The 27,538-nt window shown below is 36.5% G+C and overlaps 1 protein-coding gene across 7 annotated transcripts in view; it reads left to right on the plus strand.

The window, feature by feature from the left end:
• The window catches only part of Tmem245 (transmembrane protein 245), an 85,779-nt gene that overhangs the window by 21,545 nt on the left and 36,696 nt on the right, over window positions 1–27,538 (plus strand). For 4 of the 7 annotated variants that reach the window (XM_076845706.2, XM_076845708.2, XM_076845710.2 and 1 more), the window contains 6 exons: window positions 1,925–2,161; window positions 3,906–4,075; window positions 5,497–5,520; window positions 9,608–9,712; window positions 16,551–16,633; window positions 20,703–20,793. In XM_076845706.2, the coding sequence (XP_076701821.2) occupies window positions 1,925–2,161; window positions 3,906–4,075; window positions 5,497–5,520; window positions 9,608–9,712; window positions 16,551–16,633; window positions 20,703–20,793 (710 nt within the window). The remainder of the gene's footprint in view (window positions 1–1,924; window positions 2,162–3,905; window positions 4,076–5,496; window positions 5,521–9,607; window positions 9,713–16,550; window positions 16,634–20,702; window positions 20,794–27,538) is intronic. The other 3 variants (XM_076845707.2, XM_076845709.2, XM_076845713.2) reach the window with 1 other exon arrangement.

Raw genomic sequence — 27,538 nt, forward strand, 5'->3', positions numbered from 1 at the left:
TTCCTTTTCTCAATTCACATTCTTTTTTTGCAGGGGAGGGGTATGTTTTCATCCATTTCTCTGGCATTCTTTCTTTTATAAAAGTTTGGTTTGCTTGCTTTATGCTGTGTATATTGACTATTCCCTGAACTGACCCCCACTGGCCTGGCTCTTGGAGTCACAAGCTCCTGTGAGATGCTCCTGGTAGATTTACATCTGAATATGTTACTGTGCCCTCCCAGAGCTTGGGAATGTGGAAAGCCGCCTTGGTCTGTGCTAACACATTGAATCATGTTCTAAAGTGGAAAGAAGATGATGGGTTATGAAGTGGTTATTCTTCCAGATATCTAACATACTCACCAACATAGTGTTTCCAAACTAGAAAGATAATAAGAGAGCAAAGTCAAACAAAATCATGCTATAACTAGCTTGGCTCCTAGCCCTTACCTCAGGATAGAATGCTAGTCTTAGTAAGGTGAGCTGACTTACTGTGGTACAGAGTATCTCAGCAGTAAAGTTTATTCACAGCTAAATATTTAACATTAAAATAAGCACTGAGGAAATTATGATAGAACATTCAACTGGATACTCTGTGGCTGCTTATAAAAATGATGACATAACAGGGAATTATTCATTCAACACATATTTAATGAGCACCTACCTACAGCAGGTTAGATACTCTTCTGTGTGCTAGGAATTCAGTGGAGGAAGAACAAGATAGACAAGGTCTTCGCCCTCTGGCTGACTTTGTTCTGAAGTGAGAAAATGGAAAAAGATAAGTGGAACATGATATAACCAGATGAAGCTGTGTAAAAGACTAGGGCACCTCAGCAACTTAGTGAGACCCTGTTTCACAATAAAAATATAAGGGATGGGGAATGTAGCTCAGTGGTTAAGCACCCCTGGGTTCAATCTCTGGTAACAAAAGAAAACCAACAAAAAATAAAAAAAACAACAAAGACTGGGGCAAATAGGTTGATTATAGGTGTTCATTTCTGCGTTGTTTTTTTTAAAGACTTTCCAAAATATGATTTACTTTTGTAATTAATATTTTTTTAATGGAAGGCAAGATGAGGTAAATGGCCTAAGACTGAGGTATATAGACTAATATTGTCTTAAAATTTGTATGATTTCTGGTGTATATGGTATGTCTTGTCAAAACTAGGAAGCAGAAATAATTTATAGTAAAATGTAGCAATTGTTACATCATGAGGAAAGAAGAGTGCCTTATGTGAAACAATCCTGTGTAGTTTCCTTTATTTGAAAATTTCTCAACCCACAATCTCTCTTTGTTTTATATCTCATTCAATGAAAAGACACATTTGAAAGTCCTGGGTTCTTTTAATAGCAGTTGGTTCTGTTTTAGGAGAAATGACACTAAAAAAGTCACATTATGTCAGAAGCATGTCAATACATCTAATCTAAATTTCTATTGAAAGAGGAAGAGGGCTGGTGTTGTAGCTCTGTAATGGAGTATTTTCCTAGCATGTGTGAGGTCCCGGGATTGATCCTCAAGACTGCGAAAGCAAAAATATAAGAAAGGAAGAATTCCTATATACAGAAATTCTTGTATCTGTATTTGTTGCTTTATGTGGTTTGAATAATTTTTGATTATTATTATACTCAGCTACATGGTCATGTATTTTTCTCTAGTTTATGTAAATGATATGTGTATATTTGTTATAAAAAACACTTCATCTTCCAACAGTATTTCCCAACAATTTCCTTAGATTTGACCTCTGTCAGTAGTGTAATTCTCCACAAGTTTTTCAGTGTGTATAAAAAGATTTGTAAACACATACACATCTTTTTCTCTTTTTAGACATAATGATATTGTATATTCTGTCAGAGTACATTTAATAATATGGGGCAGGCTAACAGATTGCTCTGTTACTGTTTCTTAAAGTGCACTAATATGGTCTGTGATTTTTTCCCCCCTTTTCAGAAGCCACAGACAAGGAAGAACCCCCTCCAATGCTGTCTGTCTCTTCCTCACCGTCCTCCTCTTCCTCACCCTCCTCCCCTTCACCCACCCTGGGCAGACAAAGACCTGAAATCGGAACATTTCTTAGAAAGAAGAAAACTAGTGACATCTACTTTGTGTCTCTTGTTTGGGCCATCGTTGTTGTCCAGATCTGGTTGAACCTGTGGATTGTGCAGTTGTTGCCCGTGCCTATTGCAGGTCATTATCTGGTTAATTAAAATCTGCTCTTGTCTCCAAAGATTCCCCCCCCACCTTTTTCTTTTTTGACTTTGGATTTTAGCATTTGATAAAATTTTATTGTCACTTTAAAACAGTTGTATATTTGCATTTGAGTCATGGAACAAATGTTATTCTAGAAATTTGTTACTTTGATATTTCATTAATATTTCACCCTTAAGCAGATATATACTTATCTTCTTATTGATTGGAAATCTGTTTTCTACTATATCCAAAAGTCTAAATTTATTTTCCTGTATGCCTTTTGGATCACTAGTTTTCACCACTTCTGATTCTCATTGTATTGGTCAGCTAATTAAATCTTAGCCATTATATTAAACGTTTATTTTGACCAAGCACTGTAGAGTGCTGTCCTGAGGGAACATACAGTATAAATAGTTGAAATTTCTGTTTCTTATGTCCTCAAGAGAACTTCTGGTAGGCACTGAGAACAAGATGCAGTTAAATTAAGCAAGTCACAGAGAACATACTATGGCTCTGCTTCTGTTAGGGCAATTATAGAAATGCTTAGTGAAATGTGGCTTAAATTGCTCTTCTAGATTGTTCCATCCTTTTTTGGTTCTGCCTGATGATTTCCTTGTGCTGACAAATCATGTGTTGGGGTTGTTAGAACCCCCTTTTTATTAAGGTTTGTTACCAGGAGTTAAGTTTCTCCTGGACATATCTGAACCTTCTGGTCATCAAAGGAATTTGATATGGTCTTGGGAGGGCAGGCTGTAACTAAGGTGGTCCCTCAAATGCTTTCTACAGCCTGTGATATCATGGAGATATCATGATATCACTTAGATATAGAGCTTTTCTAGGGATTTAAAAATGCTAAGGAAGGAATTGTTGAACTGGTACGCAGTACAGAGCTCATGGTTCAAAATAGGAAATGGATCCTCTGGTTATAAGGTCAGGGCTAAGAACACAAATCCCTGGAGTTAGGGAAATTAGAGTGGATGGGAGCAGTTATCCAGGTCCAACCTTCAAGGCAGGCCCCACAGATCTGTAACACTGCCTTCTGGGCCCTCTACCTTCTGAGTTGCCTTTATCAGGGAGCTTAACTGCTTGAAGGGCCACTGCACTGCCTCACTCCAGGGGGAGACATTCCCATTGTGGTTTCCTGAGGTCCCCACTGAAATTGTAGAGTGCTGTCTCAGGGCTGCTTGCACTCAGCTGACCTCTTTGCTCAGCCCTGGCATCTGCTCAGATGTGCAGAGCAGCATCAGATGAGGAAATGGGAACACACTTGTTACCCTGCAGTGGCATAAAATCATGATGTGGGTGAAATACCTTATATTTTTCTGGTTGCTAAATGTCACAACATCTAAGGAAAAGAACCAAGTTTGGAAAGAACAACTATAATAGCTAGAGAGATTAGGAAATATCAGGGGTTAGTTTTCTTTACTTAGGAAGGGGAGAGTATGGGGACTATTATAGTTACTGAAACCTGCACAATAAGAATATCTTGTATTTATGTGAGCTGTAAAATAATCCCTGACTCCTCCGAGGATTCAGATGTCACAAAGAAGATAATATGTGGGTGGCGGGGACTGTGTGAAAAGTTATCTGGCCAAGTTCATCTGTTTAGAACTTGAATTCTTCCACTTCTCCCTTTTTAGCATTGATCTTTATTTTAATAATAGTTTTAGAAAGGAAATTAAGGAGTCTTTTCATATTATACCTTTCTGATCTGTATTTTGTTTGCATATGTATTTTATAGTGTGGATCATCAAAAAGCTTGTTATTCACTTTGGTGTTGTGGACTTCCTGGAGAAGCGCTGCCGGGTTTGGTGGCAGGTCATTGAGCATTTCCTGAAGGAGCGACAGGAGGCTTTAGCACCATGGCCAATCATCGGGCTTGGGAAATTCTTGTTAAAAGTTGACAGCAAGGTATCATATTTTAAGAGCTTGGTCCAGAGTTTATATGTTTCATGGTTTGAAATGTTTCATTCCACCGTATTTAGTGTTTTTGCATAACTGTTGATGATACATTTAACATCTAATTCAATGATGAAATTCTGAAGTTTGGTATTATGGTTCGTATAAGGATAGAATGGATTTATTTTAAATAAGTATTATGTGGTTTTCCTCTTAAATATGGGAGAAAAGGATTTTATGGAGCACCTAGTTCAACTCTTTCACTTCATTAGGACTAAACTGAAATCCAGAAATGTTAAGTGATTTGCCTAAAATTATATAACTAGGTAATGGTTCAGATCACTGAGTATTTTTGGAGTAATTCCTGTTTGTCAAATATTGTGCTAATTTCAGGGAAGGTCAGGTGAATCATGGAAAACCAGATACAATAGCTCATTTGTGGAGATAAACAACAATTCATGAAAACCCAAGGTTTAGTGGGTTAAAGAATGTGGACTCTGCATCCAAACTCTGGTTTCAGATCCCACTTCTGCTGTTTAGTAGCCTTGTGACCTTGAACAGGTATCTTTAACTTTTCTGTGCCTTGGTTTTCATATCAATAAAATGGGTACAATAGCACCTACATCATAGAATCATTGTGAAGGTTAAGTGAGTTAATGTCAACCCTATGTCAGTGCCTGGTACTCAGTAAGGTCTATGTAAGTGTTATCTAATTTACTTTATATCCTAAGTACAGGATTCAGTGGTAGCACCACGCAAGAAATGACTTCTGTTGATAAGGAAGTGGGAAAGGGAAGTTTTGCAGAAGATGTGATGGCAGGGCAAGTTTTGAAGCACAGAGCAAGTTTTGAAGTAGGAGTTCATTAGGTAGACCTGGCAATCGCATAGGGTAGAGCCAGCATGGTGGCACTTGCCTGTAATCTCAGCCACTTATATTCAGAGACAGAAGAATTCCAAGTTCAAGGCCAGCCTCAGCACTACTTCCTGAGAATTCGTCTCAAAAACAAACAAACAAACAAACAAAAACAAGGACAGAGTAGCTTAATGGTACAGTACCTCTGGGTTCAGCCCTCAGCACCCCTCCTCCCCAAGAAAAAGATAGGTAGTAGACGCGGCAGTAAGAGCAGGTAGATGGAGCAGTGCAAAGGCAGACACTAAACCTGCAGCATTCAGGTTGCTTTATGCATTTTATTTGTTGGATTACCAAGAATGCTTGCAGCTCTCATCATCCCAGTCCTTGTTGGTCATAGAGGAATGCTACATTCTCTTGATTTGAAGCTTCTTAAATGTGTTATGGTTTTCTCCTAGTTTTTCCTGACAATTTCCTTCTCATGCTCTCAGTGACTTTCTTTTCTTTTCATACTGTTATTGCATTCTCTAATGATGTTCCACTGTTCTTATCTTCTCTTTCTCACCTTCCCCCTATCCTCAAGCTCTGGCACTGGCTAAATAAGAAGGTAAATGAATACACAGATGTTGGTTTTTACTATTGAATTCTATAACCCGCTCCTCCCTCAGTATCTCCTTTCTCTCTCTGTGTCTCTGTCCATATGTCAAACTAAGCTTCTACTTATATAAGCTATGGAAGGTCGTGAAGCATGAATACAGTCACAGTTCAATTTGCTAAAACCTTAACAAAGACTATTTAGGATATGGAGGGTATCTCCTTGCTCCAGTGCTTGTGAGAAGGTCTGTCTTGTGGTCTTTGATTTTCATGCCTTTCCAGCTCTGTGATGGGGCTCCTCTAGTTTCCTTTGATGTATGCCAGCACATGAGGTGGCTGTTACAAAGAAAGAGCCTTGTTACTTTTTCTATAAATAACAGGAATTCTTAAAAATGACAAGTCTGATATATTTGTATGATTCCCTTGGCTAGTTATTTTATCCACATACACATAGGCACGTGTACGTACACACACACACACACACACACACACACACACACACAAAAGAACTAGTATTTCAAAATTTGATTTTTAGCTTAAAACAGATTGTAGTCATGGTCTGTGACATCTGATTTTTTTATGTTCCGAAGGCATGGAGTTGTGTAAGACTCTAAAAAGCCCTCAGTGAATATTTTATAGCAGGTCATAAGAAAGATATGGTACTTCTTTGCAATAAGCCAAAATTAGACTGGCAAATGTAGTGGTTAGGATTTTTTTTTTCCTGTCAAAGGAGGAAAAGGAAGACTTTGGCAATGCGTAAATTTCAACTTTGGATTGAAAACAAGCAATGTATGAAATAGACTCCCCCAGTCGCACACATACATGTTGGATACTTGCCCATTCCTTATAAAACTAGCATGAGTAGATGAGTTTAATCCACAGCAAGTGATGTGCAGAAAGTCACGTTTTCTTATTTTGATCAAGGTAGATGATTTTGTATATTTTCCCAATTTGTCCTGAAGAAATGAAAATTGCTTCCAAGGAAAGTGAGAAAGGAGAACTGACTTCATTAGGTTAAATTTGATCTATTGTCAGGAGACTAATGAGTTAGATAACCTTAATTCAAGAACTTGATTCTAAACTGCATAATTAGATTAGTTAAAAAGAGTCCTATTACCTCAGCCATCAGGAACTTTCCTTTTCTTGGATGATTCCATGTAGCATGTGTGAAGCATTGTTGTGGAGTTAGAGTAACTGCTTGAAATTCTGAGTGTGTTCCAGGAAAGCACATAAATGAAGGCTGTTTTACTGCATTAAGCCAAGGTCAGAAAATGGCAACCTTGGGTAATTTTGATACATAAAATGTTCAAGTGGAGTGAATTAGGAAACTGATTCAATCAAGAGAACAGGGCAAGAGCATCCATCTTGTGTTTGAGTGAAATGTGATCTTTTCTCAGGGCTTATTTGTTTTATTTATTAATATTATTCACACTAAGACTCAAGTAGGAGTTGGTTAAAGAAATAAAGCAAAAACGTGGGCCTAGGGTAAAGAAATAGAAGAGAAACTCAGTAGTGCTTGATGAAGTCAGCTTAGAGGTTTTTTGAATGGCTTTTGGTATAGGTATAAATTACAGACATTTTATCTTATTTTAAATTATCCCCTTCCCCTTAAAAAAATAACAACAACAAAAAGCCTCATAAGTTGAAGTAATTTGTCACAGCCTGGAAGCACTGGGGGATTATTGCTTGAGGCCCTGCAGTTTCCATGAGCCAGGCAGGCTGCTGGGTGGTTCCGGTGTTCACTGCCCACAGCAGAGCATGGGACAGGGTCAGCTTCCTGGGATGGCATGTCTGGCACGTCTTTAGGAATTCTGTTCTCTGGAGCCGTCTGCATTGCTTCCTGTGTCCACGTCTCTTGTTCTGTCTCTGAGATTCTGTTTATTTGTGGGTCTCGTTCTGTTCACTTTCAGGGGTGTGTTGTCCTCCTCCCCCTGAGTTTTGTATCCTTTTGTTTTGTCTTCTCCTGTCTGTATTCTCTGTTTCACTGTCTCCCTTATCACTTCGTTCTCAGTTTAATTTTAGTTGACCATAATGTGAATTTAAAAAAAAAATAGCTTATGTGTTGCATCTTAAATAATTTTATTTTAATTTTTCATGAAACAGCTAAATATCCTTGTTATCCCTTGGGCATAAATTTTTATTTAGGCAACCTGGGTATAGGGCATGTTAGTTATACCAGGGGCATCCAAAACCTTCAACAAGTACTTTATGCTTAATTTCTGACAAAATTGGAATTGGGAAAATTCTGCCCTAGCTTAAAAATATGAAGTTTGATTTTGTAATCTTTGTATACATAATATGTTTCTGGATATTCTGTTTTATATGTTACATACCCAGCTATAAATTTAGATTTCTATACTTTCTAAATAGAACTTAATTTTCATTTAAAAATACATTTCGGGATATGACTTTTCTAAAGAAAAAAAACCAGAAACTCCTATCTTATTAGTGGATATGAATCCAGTCATAATTCTCAAATTACTATATGCTTGCTTTCTCAGCTATCTGATAATTGAATGCTTGCCATATGCTTGGTACTGCTAGATTTTGGAGATACAAAGAGGAGTAATGGACGAAACACTAACCCTTTCTTCAGGAAGTTGTCCGAAGAACTGGGTGTTCAGCTGGTTGCTGATTGTGCACTTTTCATTTCATTGATTTTAGTATTTACCTTCAAAATAAGACATCTGACCTTCCATATCTTAGAAACTTGTTATTTCTTTTTTAATCTCTGCATTGTCTTTGAAGCTTTGGAAGCATGCACTGAAAATTAACTCTTCTGTTTGAAGCTCTAACTGTCCAGATTACAGATTAACTTTTTATCTTTTAGTTCACCTTAGCATCGATCACTTAATGACAGTGTCCTTCATGAAATAACAGATAAGAGAACAACCAGCTGATAAGCATAGCATAGAAAATAAATGTAGGAGACGTAGTGATTTTTTAGCAAATATTCTTTGCTCTTCTAACTTACTGTTCAGAGAGCATGTAATTCAGATTTAAATTGAGAATAACTTTCTTAGTAATGCTATAGTTCATGTTGGATGGAGGAGTATAATGTAATATCTTAGTAATTGTTACTCATTAAATTTTAAAATGTTAAGTGGTAGCTTCACACGGCAGGAGTTTTTGAAATCTATGGAATTGTTATATATTCTGTAAACAGAAATTGTTTAACGTGTAGGATTATTTGTGGTTGTGAAAGATGAGGGAACTCATCGTCAACATATCAAAAAATAGCATTTTGGGAGAGCATAATTTTAATTATTGATGAAGGAATAACCATTACATTGATTTACATTTGATTAATAATAATGTCACAAAGCTTATGTTTTCAAAAGAATATTTACTTCAAATGGAATAACAGTCTTTTAAGAGCACTTTATTATAAAATCTTTCAAATGTAGAAAGATTTAGAGAATACTTATTTACCTAACCCCCAGTTTGATAACACTACCTAAATAATTACCAATTTGTGCATCTACCTCCCAACCCTCCTATCCACCCCCTGTAACTGCTGTCTTGAATTTGCTATTTATTTTTGCTTGAACATTACATTTTTTTATTATTACTATCTTTATAACCCTAAATAAAGGGAAAAACATTTCAAATGTTACTGCGATTTTTACTTTACTCCTATTTTATCTGTGTAATTTAGGACATACCTGTATTATAAGAACCATAATTTTTCTAAAGTCATCTATGTCTCCTGATTAATAGTCAACTTCATGAGATTTTTAGGTCAACTAATGGATTTTCATTGTTTTTTTTGGAACATTTACCAGATGATAAATTATAAATTGAATTGTAGGTATACCACAGTATGAAATTCAAACATAGATATGGGGTTATTTGCCAGATGACTGCCTTTTCTTAGCTATGACTGTAATGAACTCTTCCCATAACAAACAGTAGTAATTAATAGTTAGTTAACTTTCTAAAGTTACTTACAGCTTTTATTGCTTTAATTAGTGTGCCATAGTTTGCTTTGCAATGTTGAGATTTATATTTGTGTTCATGATACTTTAATACATAAGTGTATTTTAAAGATAATACATAAGTGTATCTTAAAGATAATTCTCTTTTTCGTTTCTGTGCAGATGATCATCTGGTTGGAGAAGATGTTAGATAAAATAATTAGCATTTTCATCATATTTTTGCTAGTAATAGGAACCCTTCTTTTAGCCCTTCTCCTGACTGCAAAGGTAAAGCACAACAATTACTATTCCCACTAATAAATTCATAATTGTTAGAATCATGGTGTAGATGATAAGTCAGCAGAAGAAATGTGGAACATGTTACTTGGTTTATAGGTATATACGTAACAACTAAACCTATTTATGATGTGTATATTAATGATTTTGCAATGAATTTGCCTAGCATGTTTTCTTTTTAAATCTCTTTTATGTGCATTTTATTTTATCATCAAAATCCTCAGGAGGAAATGAAGATAAAAAAATAACATACTGAAGAACAAATGAGCTGTTTTTTTTGTTTCCCCCCTCATCAGGAGAATTATGGACTTTTCTCAAGATTCCTAATCTTTTCACTGGATCTGAATTCTTTCCTTCCTCACTCCCTCCTTTCTTCCTTCCCTTCCCTCCTTTCCTTTGTTGTGATGAGGCCTTGCTATGTTGCCCAGGCTGGCCCCAGACTCCGGGGCTCAGACAGTTCTGCCTCAGTCTCTCTACTAGCTGGGACTGCAGACACACACCACAGGATCTGGCTTCAAAATTTCTTGAGTAGCTCCTTCCTATTTTGTCTCGTTGGTCTTTTTGCTGAAATCCCATAAGGTCTTTATTTCTTTCTTTCCAGCTTGTATTTCCATTCTCCCCTTTCATCTCTTCAAAGAAATCCATTTCCCAAAGCACAGTTAAATTTTTGTCTACAGTGATCTCTTTTATTTACTTCAGGCCCCCCCCCCTTTTACTATGCATTTTAATCTTTATTTTATCTGAACTCCTAGATTTTGGTTTGTTGTTTTCAAGGGATTGTAAAGCTTACATGAAATCATGAATATAAAAATTTTTCTTATAGTCTTGTAGAGATATGTTTGTAAGTGTTACCAACAGGATAACCTGATAAGCAGCAGTTTTCTAAAGAATTATTTTTCTTAATTTTTTAAGTTGTACATGGACAAATACTTTTGTTTTGTTTATCTATCTTCTCATGTGGTGCTGAGGTTCGGACCCAGTGTCTCACACATGCCCTGTAAGAGCTCTGCCACTGAGCCACAACCCCAAACCCCCCCAAAAGAATTGTTTCTTGTCAGGTGGTGTGTCCTCTTACAAGTCCTGTTCTCAGTCATTCGCAGCCTCTTATGTCCTCACATTTATCTATCATTTATTCATAGAAACTTGCTCTCTCAGGACTCCTGTTTAAGCTGTGCAGTTCCTGTCTGTTCTTTGGGTGTCAATCATATATACTCACTTGAATTTACTGTACAGATTTCATAGACTTTATTTTTGTCATATTTTGCCTCAACCTGCTATTATTGCAGTCTTCCATTCTAGTTCTTGGAGAAACCTTTCATCAGTTGAGCATTTCATTGTTCTCACTCCTGCTGTTTCTTTAAATTTTTTTAAAAAATTTTTTAGTTGTAGATGGACATAATACCTTTATTTTTTATTTTTACGTGGTCCGGGGATCAAACCCAATGCCTCACGCATGCTAGGCAAACGCCGTTCCACTGAGCCACCACCCCGGCCCAGCTCCTGCTCTTTCACTGGGCTTCTCTTCCCTTTGCATGTGGTCTTCTTGCCTGTTCATCTCAGTTATGCTCTTTCAACTTTTTTTTTTTTCCATCCTGTACTTTTGCTTCCCTGAACCCCCATAATGGGTCTTACTGAACCATTTCTTTCTTTCTTGTTTGGGATTTATGCAAACTGAATTTTTGAGGGAGCCTTATTTTGTCTAGTTTATTCTCCCTCTAGTAAAGATGTCAGTCAACACAGTGACAGCATCCTCTCGAACGTCTAATAGATCTCAAATGAAACATCAAAAACTGAATTCTAGACCTTATCTCAGGTATCTGGTCTTCCCATTTCAGTAAATGACAATTTCATTCTTCTGCTTGCTCAGAATACTCTAAGGATCATCCTTGACTACTTTTTTTGTTTTATATCCATATGTATTTTGTTAGAAAATGCTTTTGGGCTCAATCTTACTAACATATCCTGGGATAACAGGAAAAGGATGTCAGGTCTTTCTTTCCATAGAAAATAAGAATAAAACTTTAAAATTATTAGCAACATCATATAAAGGCATTGGAAAATAACCATCTAGGAACAACTGGGGGAGGGTTGGCTAATAGCTTGGTGCTATTTGTATGCTGCCTTGTGTAGGCAGCAAAACCCCACAGTTTTTCTGTCAGTTTTTCCTGAGGGAGGTGTCCTTTGATACATGGGAATGTGTAAATTTGGGGTGGTCCTATTTGCCTTTATTTGCTCTTGTCTTTGCTAAGCCAGTTGGAGGTGAGCAGCACCTCAGAGATTTGTGGGGTAATATCAGGTGTTCTAATAGACATGTAATTAGCATGTCAGAAGATGAGAGAAAGAAAAAATAGAAACAAATTTTGAAAAAAAAATTGCTGAAAATGGTTGAAAACTTCCTATATTTGGTGAAAAATCTAATTTCCTAAATTTGGTGAAAGATCCAAGAATTTCAACAACTTCTCAGTAAAATACACAAAGATGGCCAGACACATTGCAGTGAAACTGCTCAGAGCCAAAGATAAAGAAAAAAGCTCAAAGGAAGCAAGCAAATTACATACAAGGGTGCAACAATCCAGTTCATGACAGTTTTTACAACAGTGAACACCAAAAGACATGGGAGCAACATCTAAAGTCATGGAGAAGGAAACCTGTCAACCAAGAATTTTATATTAAGGGAAACTTGAGTAAAGACAAAATAAAAACATTTCTAGATAAACCAAAACCGAGGGAGTGTGTTGATAGTAGACCTGTGCTTTAAGGCATGCAAAAGAAATTCCTTTATACTTCAGAAATAATTTGGACCCAGGGGAAGGAATAGAGCACTTGGTCGGTATGTGGGTAAATATATGTCCTTAAGTTTTCCTTCTCTTGTTTTGGAAATTATTGGTTTTTTTGGTGGGCCTTTGGTTTTTTTGGTGGGCCTTGCACATACTAAACAAATGCTTGACTACTGAGCTACATCTATTGGCCCTTGTTATGTTTTTACTTTTGAGATGAGTTGCCTGAGCTAGCCTCAAATTTGCAGTCCTCCTTCCTTAGCCTCCTAAGTAGCTGGGATTACAGGCATTTGCCACTGTGTCCAGCTTCCCTTTTTTTAAATTTGTTTAAATAACGTGATTATTTAGAAAAATATAATACCCTACTGTGGGCTCTATAACATATATAAATGAGCTATTTATAAGTAGTATTTTTACATGTAATATAAAGAAGAGAGCTGGGAACTAGAACTATTCTGGTGTGAAGTTGTAAATATTTTTGTGGATATAAGTCATTATTAACTTGAAGTAGATTTTGATCAGTTAAATGTGAACATTTTAGATAAATAACAATCACTAAATAGTGTGAAGTTTAAGAAAACTAAAATGATAAGCTAAAAATATTTGCTGAACATAAAAGGCAGTAAAGGATGAACAAAGGAACAGTAGAGATAGGTCAAATAGAAAGTAGAGAGTAAAATAACTAAAAAAATCATTAAGAAATATTATTAGGGCTGGGGTTATAGCTCAATTGATACAGCACTTGCCTAGCATGTGTTAGGCACTGGGTTTGATTCTCAGCACCCCAAATAAATAAAATAAAGGTCCATCAACAACTAATATATATATACACACACATACATACACACACACAAATTTATATATACACAAAAAATTTTTAAAAATGAGGGTATTGTCCATCTACTGTAAAAATATTAAAAAAAAGAAATATGAGAAAAATAAGGACTTTTTATAATATGATGTTGCAGTAGGTTATAAGTATGTATTCTCCTGATATCAGAGCTCTAAAATTTTTAAAAACATCCATAGTTAAAAAGGAGAACTAGACACATCTATGATTTTAAAATTTTTAAGAATTTTTTTTTTTTTTTTGTACTGAGGATTGAATCCAGGAATGCTTTACCTTGAGCTACACCCCTAGTCTTTTTTTCTAACTGAATTGCTGAGGGGCCCATGAAGTTGCTGAGGCTGACCTTGAACTTAGCATTCTCCTGCCTCAGTCTTTGAAGTTACTAGGATTACATCATGCACCTCCATGCCCAGCTCAAATCCATGATTTAGTTTGCCATTAAATACTCCTAATAATAATAAGGAGATACAAAATTAGTAAGGATATTTAGAAGCCTTCTAAAACACTGTCAACTACCTCAACTTAATTGACAAATAGAATTACATTATTACATTAATTGACAAATATAATTACATTATAAATAATTATTATATTCTATGAAAATAGAATTATTTTCATATTTATAAATATGAAATACTAGGATAAATAATACTTAATAAACTTGGAAATCTTAAAATTCTAGAGCATGTTCTTGGACACAGCAGAACTAAATTAGAAATCTAGGAAATCCCCCAAAAACTTAGAAATTGAGCAACACAAAAGTAATCTGTATTGAAGAAGGAATTGCAAAGGAAATTGGAGAATACTTTAAAGTAGATGCAAATGAAACTGCTGCATGTCTCAGTTTATGAGATGCATTTAAGCAATCCTTAGAGGGAGATTTATAGCATTAAGTTCTTAAATTAGGAAATAAGAAATCAGTGATCTAAGCTTCTACCTTAAGAAGGTAGCAAAGAACAGCAAATTGAATCCAAAGTAAATGGAAGGAAATTATAAAGATCAAATGCAAATCAATGAAATTGGAAGTAGAGAACAGGAAACAACATTAAGATAACAATTTGTTTGAAAAATATAAAGAAAATTGATAGACTTTTATCCAGACTTATCAAGGGAAAAATAGGTAACAATAACAAGTATCAAAGAGGAAATATCTCTGCATGTCTCATAGACCTTAAAAAGAAAATAAGGGAATATAGTGAACAAATTTGGGCCACCAAATTTGATAATTTTGATTAAATAAAGAAATTCTGTGAGGAAGAAATGGAACAGAATTGAGAAGAAATAAAAAAATTGAATAATTGTATACTTAGAAATTGAATTACTGCCTGCAAATCCTTCTACAAAGAAGAGTTTAGGCTCAGATGATTTTGCTGATAAATTTTATTAAAAATTTTATCGAACATTTAATGAAGGATATTACCTGTTCTACAAAACACTTTTCACCTAGCAGAGGAAGAAATACCACTTTCCAGCTCATTTTATGAGGCCATTGTTGCCCAGATACTAGTCAAAGACATTCATGGAAAGAAAACTACAGATGCAAACATCCATAATAAACAAGAGTTTAAGTCTAGCTATATATTGAGGATGATATACTATAACCATGAGGTTCATTTCAGGAATACAAACGTGGTCTAACTCAAAACAGTCGGTTAATGAAAGCTGTATCCCAAATGCAGTCCCTGCTTTCCTCTCCACCACTGCCCTGCTCAAATCTACCACCAGCCTTGATTGAGTTAGTTCAGTACCCTCCCAATAGAGCTCCCTGCTTCATTATTTACTCTGTTCTGCATGCAGCATCCAGATTTACTTTAAAAACTTAAGTAACATGTTACTTCTAGGCGTTAAGTCCCACCAAATGAAAGCTAAGTACTTTTCTAAGAACTTATAAGGCCTTACTTGGTCTGGGGCTTTTTTCAGGCATTCTCTGTGGGTTGATTCTCTCCTCACTTTGTTTGAAGTTTGTCTTCCTTTTCAAGCTACAGTTGTCTTTTGGTGTTCTTCCCACTTTTGCTGGGGCCTGATAGAATTGGAAGTGGGTTGCAGTGACTGCTTCAGTGGCTGTTAGTGCAGGTGTACTCTGTTCTGCTCCACATTTTGTCATGTGATTTGTTCTAGAATTTTTTTGCCACTTGGCTGAGGTCATACACATCCCTGTGGGAAACTGCCCTCGTCTTTACAAGGTTTCTTCAGTTCCTTGCATGTTCTTGAACTTCACGGAGAGGGAGAGGTGAGGAGAAGAGGGTATGGTGAGGCAGCACCTTGATCTCTTTCCTGCGATTTATCCGTTTCTTCTCTACTGTGGCTTTTGACCTCTTCAGTCAGAAAAGGATAAGGATTTGGTTTTCTTTTGGCAGATTTGTGTGCTACATGTGAATCTTAAGGGTTTGTCAGTCTGAGTGTGGGAATGAGCTCACTTAGGAATGAACTGTCAGGCCTCTTGTGCTCCAGACAGTTCTGTTTCTTTACCTGATACTGTATTCCAAGTGGCACTGAATTGTTTCTTTCCTTGTTCTGGTGTCACAGATAAACCTTTTCCTCATCTGGTGCATTTCTTTTTTATTCCCCTCATTTCCTTGGTTATCAGGCAAGGCAAAGTTAGAGGTGCAGTTTCAGTTGGCCTTTTTCTTTTTTTTTAATATTTGTTTATTTTTTAGTTATAGATGGACACAACATCTTTATTTTATTTTTATGTGGTGCTGAGGGTCCTACCCAGTGCCTCACACATGGTAGGTGAGCGCTCTACCTCTGAGCCACAACCCCAGCCCTCAATTGGCTTTTTTGTATTTCCTCAGTTGCTTATTTGCTTGTACATCTCACCTAGCAATATAATTGTTAGCTAATAGAGTGTCATGTTGCATATGTAGTTACAATATATATTCACATATATGCAAACTAAACGTTTGTATATGTATTAAAATACATACCCTTGTATTTTAAGTAAAATACATACCTGTTTATGTGTTTTTTTCCTCAAGTAAATTGTTGAGCTTCCTGAGGACAGGGAACTGTCATGTATTTTTTATTTCTTATAGTGTGTTTCATGGGGCATGTAAAGCAACTTTTCAGTGCATATTATAAATTAAAACCAAGATGTGTAATTATATGACTCTAAAAGCATTGCTCCAGTTAGAGTAGAAAGTTAAATTTTAAATTAGTTTTATTAATTACTGAGATTCTTTTTTCTTTATCCATAATACAGGTACATCAAGAGAGTGTACACATGATTGAAGTCACAAGTAATTTGATTAATGAAACCCTAGCAAATCACCCTGAGTGGGCAAAGTAAGAATATTGTTTTGGGGGAAAAAAAAGTAGTGATGGATGACCTAATTTTAACACCTCTTGGCATGAAATGATCTTTACCATTATAGCTACATTAGAAGATTAAAAGATAGGGTTTGCCAAAGCTTTGATAAATAATATATATTTTTTTTTCGGAAGAATGGCATGTAATATGGGAAGAGGAGGGGCAAGTGCTTAAAATTTTAGGACTAATGTATGATAAATGACTTTTTTTAAGATAGGATCTTGCTTTGTTGCCCAGGCTGGCCTTGAACTCATGATCCTGCTGCCTTAGCTTCCCCAGTAGGCATGCACCACTGTGCCAGCTCCATACCTTATGTTTGAATTAAGATTTATATATTTACATCATGTTTATAATTTCATCTACCTGATGTCATTTGTTTGCATAGTGACTGAGGTAGATTGAAGAAATTACCCTCATTTTAGAGATGAAGGACCAGGATTATAGTTTAACAACTTGGGATAGTAATTCTCCAGTGGCAATCAGTACTTAGAACCAATGTGTCTATCCAGCTGAAGGGAACCATGCACTATATGTGTGACTCCTCAACTGTCTGTGTAATTCTTGAAATAGTTTTATATTTGTAATAATTTGGCGGGGGGGAGAGGCAAACTTGGCCCAGGATCAAATCCATCTGCCTGTTTTTGCGAATTTTTTTTTTTTAAGCACAGCTCTGCCCATTCATTTACTTATTGCCTCTCACTGATTTGGGACTTTGAGCATTCAGACTTGAGTAGTTGTGGCACAGAGAGCCACATCTGCAGAGCCTAAGGTTTTTATTCTTTAGCCCTGCACAGAGAAAGTTTACTGTTCTCCTACCTCAAGGAGTTCTGTATACTTGCTTAATTTAACTTGTGTAAAAAGGGTTTTAGGTCTTTGTGGGGAATGGTAGCAGAGTTATGCTATTTACCTATTTTATACTTCATAACAAATGGCATGAACTGCTCTATTACCCTTTTTAGTCACTAATTAAGTCAGGAAATAATCTAATTTTAGGATTATAAATTGAAATTTATGTTGATTTTCTCCTTTGATTTCTTAATATAAAGCCTGCTTTGGGTATTACTTAAACTTTCTTTAACATCACATTTGAATATTCTTAAAAGAATTCCTTTGAAACTGTATTTCTACTGACTTACCATATTACCTAGAGTATACCCAAGTTACTTGTCCTCAGTACTTCTTGTTAGTTTAAAATTGTGGCATATCTATACAGTGGGGTATTATTCAGCGTTAAATACAATACAATGGGGTATTATTCAGCGTTAAATACAATTGAACTAATAGTACACATACCAACATGCAGTATGAGCATGCTGAGTGAAAGACATCAGGCAAAAAAAAGACTATAGTGTATGATTTTATTTATGTAAACTTCCAGAGAAAGCAGACTCTGCAATTCGTAGTGACAGAAGGATTACACGTTGGGGTAGGGTGGGCTCCAGAGGGGGTGTAAGAGGGGTGCAAGGATGTTTATTTTCTTGACTAAGATATAAGAATCGGGGACTGGGGTTGTGGTTCAGCGGTAAAGTGCTCGCCTAGCACATGTGAGGTCCTGGGTTCGATCCTCAGCACCACATATAAATAAATAAAATAAAGGTCTTGTGTCCAACTACAACTGAAAAATAAATATTAGAAAAAAAGATATAAGAAGTGGAAGTGTTATCAGATTTCATTCTAGAACAGTCTTCCCATCTGCATTGTGGAGTGTAAGATGTAGCCCTTGAGACCAGCTGAGAATCAGAGTAAAACCTGATAAGAGGTTGTAAAGCCCTGGACTGTGGACAGGTCTAGTGGGAGTGGGCAGGAGGGATAGAGTTGTATAATCTTAAGGAGATTTGTTGGTTGTGAACTAGATATAGGAAGAAGAAATCTAGTGTGACTTGCTTCTGGCTTAAGAAATTAATATATGACGGTGGATTCAGTAAGACAGAAAATGGAAGAGAGATTTGATGGGGAAAATTCACTTTTTTTTTTTTTTTAATTTAACCTGTTAAGTTTTAGGTATTTGCAGGAAGGATAGGTGGAGGCATCCAGGAGGCTAGGTGGGTATGCAGTCCAGGAAAAAAGGATAAAGGGAAGGAATTAGCAGTTGGTGTGAGTCCAGAATTGGAGGTCTGGGTTGGCATTAGAGTGTATTAAGAAAGAATGTATGTGATGCACACAGAGGACCCTGGGTATATATGCCCTCTGGATTATCTCTGGCCTTTAAGACTGAAAAGAAAACCATAGGTGGCAAAGGAGAATGAGAGAAACAAGAGGAGAGCCAAGGGCAGAGAAAATTTTAAGAAAGCAGTAGTGGATAGCAGATGTCAGATTGCTGCAGAAGGGCTGGGGCACATGCTTAGTGGTAGAGAGAGTCATGCTGAGTATGAACGAGGTTTGGGGTTCAATCCTCATTATTGCCCCTCCCCCCAAAAAAGCTTCAGAAAAAGTAAGAGTGAGATTGGATGTAGTGGCTACAGGATCAGTGCATTCAGTTAGCAAAACCTGATTAGATTACTTTGTGTTAAATTATGGGGGAGAGAAAAAGTGGAGAAAGTAAGTGTGGGCTTATCTTTCTCATGTTTATCTGTGAAAGAGCAGCTGATGGTTGAAGGGAGGTGCAGAGCAAATTTAAAAAAATTAAGATGGAGGAATCTCATTTATTTGCTGAAGGGAAGAAATTGGTAGGGTAGAAGGAATTGAAAATATTAGGAGAGGGGTAATTCTTGGGACATGTCTCTGAGGATGAAGCAGAAGATGAATCCACAGCACAAATTGAGGAAAGCAGATCAGAATAGATATGAATATAAACCCTTGAGTTTAGTGGGTTGGAATGGGGAAAGTGGAAAATTAGGGCAGTATGCCATTGAGGTAAGAAGTGAGACCATCTGTCCTCTAAGCCCTTTATGTTCTTTTAACATAAAATATTTTGAAATGAGAAAGCAAGGAATCAACATGATCCATCTATTAGGGTTTAGGAAAGAGCCACCTGATCCAGGCAAGCCTTCTCCCAGGTGTTGTCCTCTAGGGCTAGTCTCAGTATTATAAAGGATTCCTATTCTTTGACAGTCATTCTTCTATAAGGCAAATAAACCCAAGTTCTTTCATACTGGTTTTGAATTGTAATAGCACCATCTCTATTGCTATTTTGAAAGCACAGTAGTCGGAGCAGCCCTAGATCAGGTTGTTGTAGACAGGTGTTTTGTTTATTTGGTTTAACTTTTGAAGTCACATGAAGTTGCAAGACATGTATAGGGAGGTCCCCTATTCTCTTGATTCCACCCCCTCCAGTGTTGTCATTGTCCATAAGTATAGGACAGTAACAAAACCAGAAAATTTGCATCGGTGCAACATATTGTCTTTGGACTTTACTGGTTTTACATGCACTGTGTGTGTGTGTTTTGCTCAGGAATTCCTCACATCTTAAAAAGATCTTTAGCGGATAATAAATTGAAAATTATTATTTACCCTGTTAATTTTCTGAAATTTTTCACTTCCTTAGATCAATGAGTCCCGATTTTTCAGTAGGTCCAGGGTTGGCCCCAAGCTTTTTTTTTTTCTTTTTCTTTTTCTTTTTTTTGTGTGCTGGGGATGAATCCAGGGCCTTATGCATGTGAGGCAGGCACTCTACCAACTGAGCTATATCCCCAGCCCACATTTTCATTTTTCTAACAGGTTTTCAAGCAGTTTTGGTGCTGCTGGTTCATGGATCGAACTTTGAGAACTTTGTTCCAGATTTTGACTATCCCAGTGTTCCAGAACTACTTCTGGTGCTGAAATAGGCAAATGACCCAGATTATGTGTGAACAGAGAAACAAGGCAAAGTGGAATGAAGGAGGAAAAGTGGGTCTAAATGCTAAGGAAAGATCAAAGGGAAATTTTGATTGTAACAATTAGGCCAGTCAGGCCCAGATGTCAACAATCCTTGCTTGTGATGCACATCTGTGTATTAATGACTGATTGGCATTATTGCTTCCTAAAGTAACACATCATGTTTAAAGTGTTTTTGGAACGGTACACTAAAAATATCCTTTTTTTTCCCATTTTTTTATTTTAAATTAGTTGGCTTCCTGAGGCTCAGGTGGTCCAAAGAGCCCTGAATTCTGCAGCTAACAATGTCTATCAGTATGGGCGAGAATGGATAACCCACAAGGTAAGGGAAGAGCCTTTCTGTGGCTTCCTCTTTGCAGGGTCTCTGTTGGTAGTGACTTCTTGCTTCGAGAAAGCATACAGATTCGGTTTGGAATGATTTCCATTTTTGAAATAAGCTTAAATCTATAGGTTGACAAGCAACATAAAATGAAATTAAAGCTCTAGATAATCACACCAAACAGTGCTAGTAGCCTCAACTCATTTACTTTCTTCTTGAGGTGGATCTAATTGTTATATTTTAGGACAGAATGATCACTAATCTTGGATGGTCAAATATGGTCAAAGGAGGAGAAAAAGGTAATAAGCCATCCTCTTATCTGCCTGTAACAGTGCTTGGCAGTTTCCGATTAGTTTCATTTAATCTTTTCAAGAAAGCTGCAGGAGTCTGAATTATTTTGCTTGCTTTGCAGATGAGGAAACATACTCAGCTAGGCTGAGTAGATCACCGTTGGTCATATAGGAAATCAGCTTCAGGCTAATGACCAGCTCCAAATCCTTGTTCTTTCTGCCATAGTGTGGTAGTGGTGTGTGCCTGGAACTGGAGAAAGTGCTTTCATATGGCACTTGAGATAAACTTTGAAGGAAGGGCAGATCAAGGAAGAGTGTATTTTAGGAAGGGTAGTTAATGTGAGCAAAGAAGCAGAGACAGGAGTGTTCTTGAGGAGATGACCTTGACTGAAGGGGAAGGAAAGACATAGTTGTCACTGTTAGAGATTAGCTTCTTCAGTATGGGTTTGGGATATTCTTTTTTTCTCTCCTACTGTTGCCCATGGGAGTAAAGTTTTAATATACTGAAGTAATTAGAATCATATGGTGACAAGTTTTTTTGCAGTGAGACTAGTGGCTGGAAAATTATATCAGTATATGATTTCTTGTTTGAAAGCAAATCTCCTCCTCCCTCCCCAGAATTATGGAAGATATATATATGTATGGTAATCTATTAACCTAAAGAAAGAACAAGTCTGGTTAAAAGTTGAGAGAGCCACAGGTTGTAGTGCACACTTGTAATCCCAGTGGCTTGAGAGGCTGAGACAGGAGGATTATGAGTTGAAAGCCAGCCTCAGCAAGGCTCTAAGTCACTCAGTGAGACCCTGTCTCTAAATAAAATACAAAATAGGTCTGCGGATGAGTCTCAGTGGTTGAGAGTCCCTGATTTCAATCCCTGGTACTCCGCAACCCCACCAAAAAAAAAAAAAAAAATTGAGAGAAAGTTGTGCCTGTCCCTGATAAGTTAATCATTACATGTTCCTTCTTTAAAAAAAAAAAAATAATGCATACATGCTTATATTATTTATTTATATATGAGATAAGCATCCACAAATTTATCTTTTACTTATCTTAGAACTGTCATAAGAGGAAAATCCAGCCATTGCAGAAGATTTTCAGCTTTCTAGGACATGTTATTTTGCTTAAATCATGGCATTTTATTCTTTATTAATATATCTTGGAGAAATTTTTATTCTAGAATCCTTATCTTTCTGGGAAGAGTATAAAGTAGAGGGAATTTTGGGTAGCCAGAGACATGGACCTTAGATTTTAAAGAAATAAATTTCAAATTACTTAGAGAAAAATAGGTATAAAACCTTCTAAAATAAGATGATGGGCATTTGATAACAAAAATTATAAAATGTGTGATCTTGATTTAAAAGACAGAGGAATAATATCTAAAAACATTGAATGTTCATAAAATGGGATATATTTTATATAAAAGGGATGAAGTAATGATGAGTATTACAGCATGGATTATTTTTGAAAACATTATGTTAAGTGAAAGAAGCAGTCATAAAAGAAGGTAAGATTTCGTTTATATGAAATGTCCAGAGAAGGCAAATTTATAGAGACAGAAAATAGAGTCATGATTTCCAGGAGTGATGGGGCTGGGGAAGAATGAGGGAGTAACTGTTAATGTGAATGGGATTTCTTTTTGGGATGATGAAAATGTTTTGAAATGATATATGGTAATGATTGCATGCTGTGAATATACTAAGAATCGTTGAATTGGGCACTTAAATGAATTATAAGTCCTATGAGTTATATATCAATAAAATTATTTTTAAAAAAGTGCAGATGTAACTTTCTAATGAGCTAAAAGTCTTATCTAACTAAAAATCATATAAGAAGAATTGGGTTGTAAGAGCTAAAGTCCAGAGAGGCCTGAAATAGGGGAAAACAGCATTCCCAGAAGAGTTTTTCAGGGTGTATGTCTGGTCTGCCTGACCCCACTTATGTTGTCAGCCTCATCTCCTGTGTCCCTTCATATTGTTTGAGTCATACGTGGACCTTCCAGTTGGCTTTCTTCACTCAACATTCTTGCTTGAACTACCCTTTCTGCTTTTTATGTCTTTAATAAAAATCTGGGATAGCCAAGAGAATGAATAATGTTTACTCTGTCCCTCCTTCCATGATCAGAATGAAGAAGGTTCTAGCCAGCCATAAACAGGCCCCATACTTTGCTAGGTGTTAGGCGGAAAGTGGTAAATTACAGTTTCCACTCTCCCAGGGATTACACCCCAGTGAGAGGAGACCGTCATCAAGCATGCAAACAAATGAAAAAACTCAGGTGCTAATAAGTGCTGCCTTATTGAGTAATGTGGTGGAGTGACTCAGCATGATGCTTTAGCTAGAACTCCGGAGAAGGTCTCTGAGAAGGAGACATTTCCATTAAGACTTAATGATGAGGAGAAGGCAGTTGGCAAAGGATTAGTAGAAGATTGGGTCAAGCTGAGGCAGCAAGGCAAGCCTAGGTCAGGACAAAGAAGGTGGGGGTTTTATTTTAGTTATAAATTTAGGCATTATGCAAATTACATAGAAGGGGATGTGACCTGATTTAGGATGTTGGACCTTATTTTGGCTGCTTTATGGAGAAGGGGGCAAGAAAAGGAGAAGAAAAAGAGGCCAGATAAAAGGTTATTCTGATAGCAGCTAGGTTTGTGGCTCAGCGGTAGAGCATCCTCCTAGCGCAGGTGAGGCACTGGGTTCGATCCTCAGCACCACATAAAAAAATAAATAAAAATAAAGGCATTGTGTCCACCTACAACTAAAAAAAAAAATTTAAAAAGAAAGGTTATTCTGATTGACCATGTGAGAGATGTTAACTACTTGAACCAGGGTTGTAGAAATATAAAATGGAAGAATTGGTCAGATTTAGGTTTTTTTTTTCTTTCTGTTTTTTTGTTTGTGGTAAGAGGAATTTCTCATAGATTGGACACAGAACGTAAGGAAAGGAAGTTTTGGTTGTTTAGCTAGAAGAATAGCTCTGATGGAAAAGATGTGGAGGTGATAATAGGATTTAGGTGACATGGATGGATCAGTAATTAAATTTGAGGCATAGTTAGTTTGAGTTACTATTAAATATCTGGATAGGATTGCCGTGAAGGCAGGTGGACATACAGAGTTGGAGTTCAAGGGAATAGATGGCAGCTTAGGAGTCATCAGATGGAGCTTCTGCTGTGTCACAGGGGGTGAATGCAGAGCCCTAAGGCCTGATCTACCCAAATGTCAGGTCCAAGCTTTACTCTGTGGGGTATTCAGGCTATAGGAAAACCAATTCATTGAGAAGATTTATTCTATATCTTATGACTACAGAGTCTTAGGAAGTAGATGAAGATGAATGTTCTATGTCATGTAATATTAAAATTTTGAAGTTAGAAGACATTTGCTAAGTCAGATCACTTCAAGTGTGTTGAAGAAAGCCTGCATATATTATCTTCCAGACATTTTGATTGAAGTATTCACAAATTTATTTCATGCAAAAAGAGTAGATGTTTATACCTTTTAAAGTAGATTCACTAGATCCATTTAAAAGATTCCTTTCCAGAGGGCCTGAGATTAATGGAACATGACATATGTGGACCCTGCCCTTATAGAACTTTGACTCTGCTGGGGAAGTCAGCCATTTAATTCATGTTATGCATGATTGATTTTGGCAAAGGAGAAAAAATTATTCTAAAGGAAATAAAATAACATAGAATAGATAATCTGGGTAAATCAGAATATTGTTTCTTTGAATTTTTTTTCCTTTTGAGTTTTGTGCTGATTTTTTAGTTTGTTAGTAAATTGAAAGTATTTTTGATTTAGAAAAAGCATTGAAACAAGAAATTATATATAATGTCCCTCTTATTGATACAGGCATAATCCACTCAGTTCCTGTGTTAGATGGTTGATGGATGGACTTTGTTTGATTTTGCCAGAAAATTATTCGTTAACTCTAATGGTCACTATGAAATTGGAATGAGGAAAATACAAAAGGTGAAAAAAGAAAAAAGAATTATTAGATGGTACCCATGAGATTGGAAGAAGTGGCCTCTATTAGTTTGCAAGGGATGACATAACAAAGTGCCACAGACTGGTTGGCGTAAACCATGAAAATTTATTTTCTCACAGTTCTAGAGGCTAAGTGAGATTCAAGTGTGGGCAGGGTTGGTTTTCCTGAGGCCTCTCTCTTTGGCTTCTAGATGTCATCATTTTCCTGTCTCTTCACATTGTCTTCCCCTGTGTGTGACTGTGTCCCAATCTTTTCCTATAAGGATGCCAGATATATTGGATTAGGACCTATGCCAATGGCCTCATTTTAACTTCATTACCTCTTGAGAGACTCTCCCAAATACAGTCACATTCTGAAGAATTGGTGGTTAGGACTTCAGCATGTTAATTTTGGTGTGGACACGGTACAGCTCATAACATGGCCTAAGTAGAGAGGGCAGATAGAAGAGGATCACAGGTAGACTCCCGGAGCACTTGAGGTTTTGGAGGTCAGAGAAGGAGCCAGTGAACTGAGGCATAGTCCTGAGGTAGAATGAAAGCAACCTGTGCAGCCCGGAAGCCTAGAGAAGAAGGTGTGTCAACAAAGACCTCCTCAGTCTGGCAAATGCTGAGATTTCAAGCGGGATGAGTACAGAGAATTGCCCCCTGACTCTGTCATTCCCATTTTAGACATGAGGGTGTTTGCCTTCTCAAGTCATTTTCTGATGGCTTTTAATGCTTTCTTGCCTTTCACATATAGAGAGCATGTCATATACAATCAACGATATGTGCCCTTCATTCATTCTTTGGATAGCAATGTTAAGTCCATCAGACTCTGTTCTCTAGCCCAGTCTTCCTTGTGACTTGCACTATGTATTTAAACGAGCAGGACAGCGTTCTGGGTCTATAATATTCTGCTATGGTGGATATTACCAGGATTTTGGAAAGAGTGTTTTATAATATGTTTGTAAAATTATGCCATTTTGTCCTTTAATGGTTGTGGTATTTAGCTGTTGTGCTGAGAGATGCCCGCTTAAAATAGTGCTTTACTTTGTAAAAGGCCACCGTGTGTGCACGACCTAGATTGATGCCAACTAACAATTTTAGGGTTTTTCTGGTGAGGGAGAGCTCAGAAACTGATGGGAGAATTGGTAGGAAGTTAGTGTCTGACAGTCATGATATATACAAGACTAAAGTAACTAAAGGAAATTAGATTATGGGCACTTGTGGATTTTAATTATTTTGAGTAATTTGCTCTAGGAGGTGTTCTTTGTTCATAGGTTATATATTCTGTAGTTGAAATAACATTAGAGTTTTTATCCTGACTGCTGTTTAGCTTCGTTACCCCCCCCCCACCTCCTCTTTTTCTTTTCTTGGTAGTAGGCATTGAACCCAGGGTCTTGTGCATGCATGCTAGGCAAACACTGTCCCACTGGGCTACTCTCCCAGCTCATCAAAACCATTTTCTATCTCTTGGGATTGTTGTAAAGATCATCTGATGTAGGTGAAAATACATTTGTAAATTTAAACTATATAGAGATAGATGGCTTTTATTATATTCACTAGTTTGTATCTGGTTTATGAATAAATCAGTTCAATACAGAGGCTTATATTTACATCAGCTATGTCTAATAACTGGCACCAATATCTATGAGACCAACATCAAATGGACTAAAGGTGAATTAATATACAGTGTAAACCAGAATGGAAAAATGATCACCTGCTAAATTATCTGAAAGTTTTCAGTTAATCCGTAGACTTCTGGGAAATTGTTATATCCATATGATGTTGGAAAGTATTAATTGATACAATCCTTTTAGAAGACTGTTTAGCAATGCATAGTCAGAGCCATTGTTTTCTTTGATTCCTATTCATTTTTTTACTGTTAGTGGTAAGAAAAAAATAGCTATATATAAAGATTTATTTATGACATTAAAAATTGGGAGCCATCTATATGATCTATGAGTGGGTAATGATTAGAACTTAATGTATAATATAAAAATATTAAAAATAAAGATGATAGATGTCAAAGATGAGATGTTTATGATGCAAAAGACAACAGATTTCTAAGAATAGTCTGTAAATAAGTAGAAAATTGCAGAGGAAAAGGAAAAATGCAAACAGTTGTATTAAAGGAATGGAATTACAAATCAGTGTGTTTTAAAATTGTCTTTAATATTGCAATATGGTTTTAGTCTGATCAGTCATAGTTTTCTGAGGCATAGTTGTCTCAATGTACAAACTGAGGGAGGATTTGTGTTTATTGCTAAGGTCCTAAAATTTTACTTAAATTTCTGTGAAAATTCTTAATAATAGAGATATGTATCTCTATGATTATAATATGGTACATTGTATATATTATATATACAATGATACATTGTATTTTGATGTGTGTGTATATATATATATATAAATATTTATATAAATATATATATGATACATATGCCCTGGGGTCATAGGGTTAAGATTTTTCTCTGGGTACATGAGCCCAGAGAGGTCAATAA

This window comes from Callospermophilus lateralis, chromosome 2 (assembly GCF_048772815.1).
Source record: "Callospermophilus lateralis isolate mCalLat2 chromosome 2, mCalLat2.hap1, whole genome shotgun sequence".
Classification (NCBI taxonomy): Eukaryota; Metazoa; Chordata; class Mammalia; order Rodentia; family Sciuridae; genus Callospermophilus; species Callospermophilus lateralis.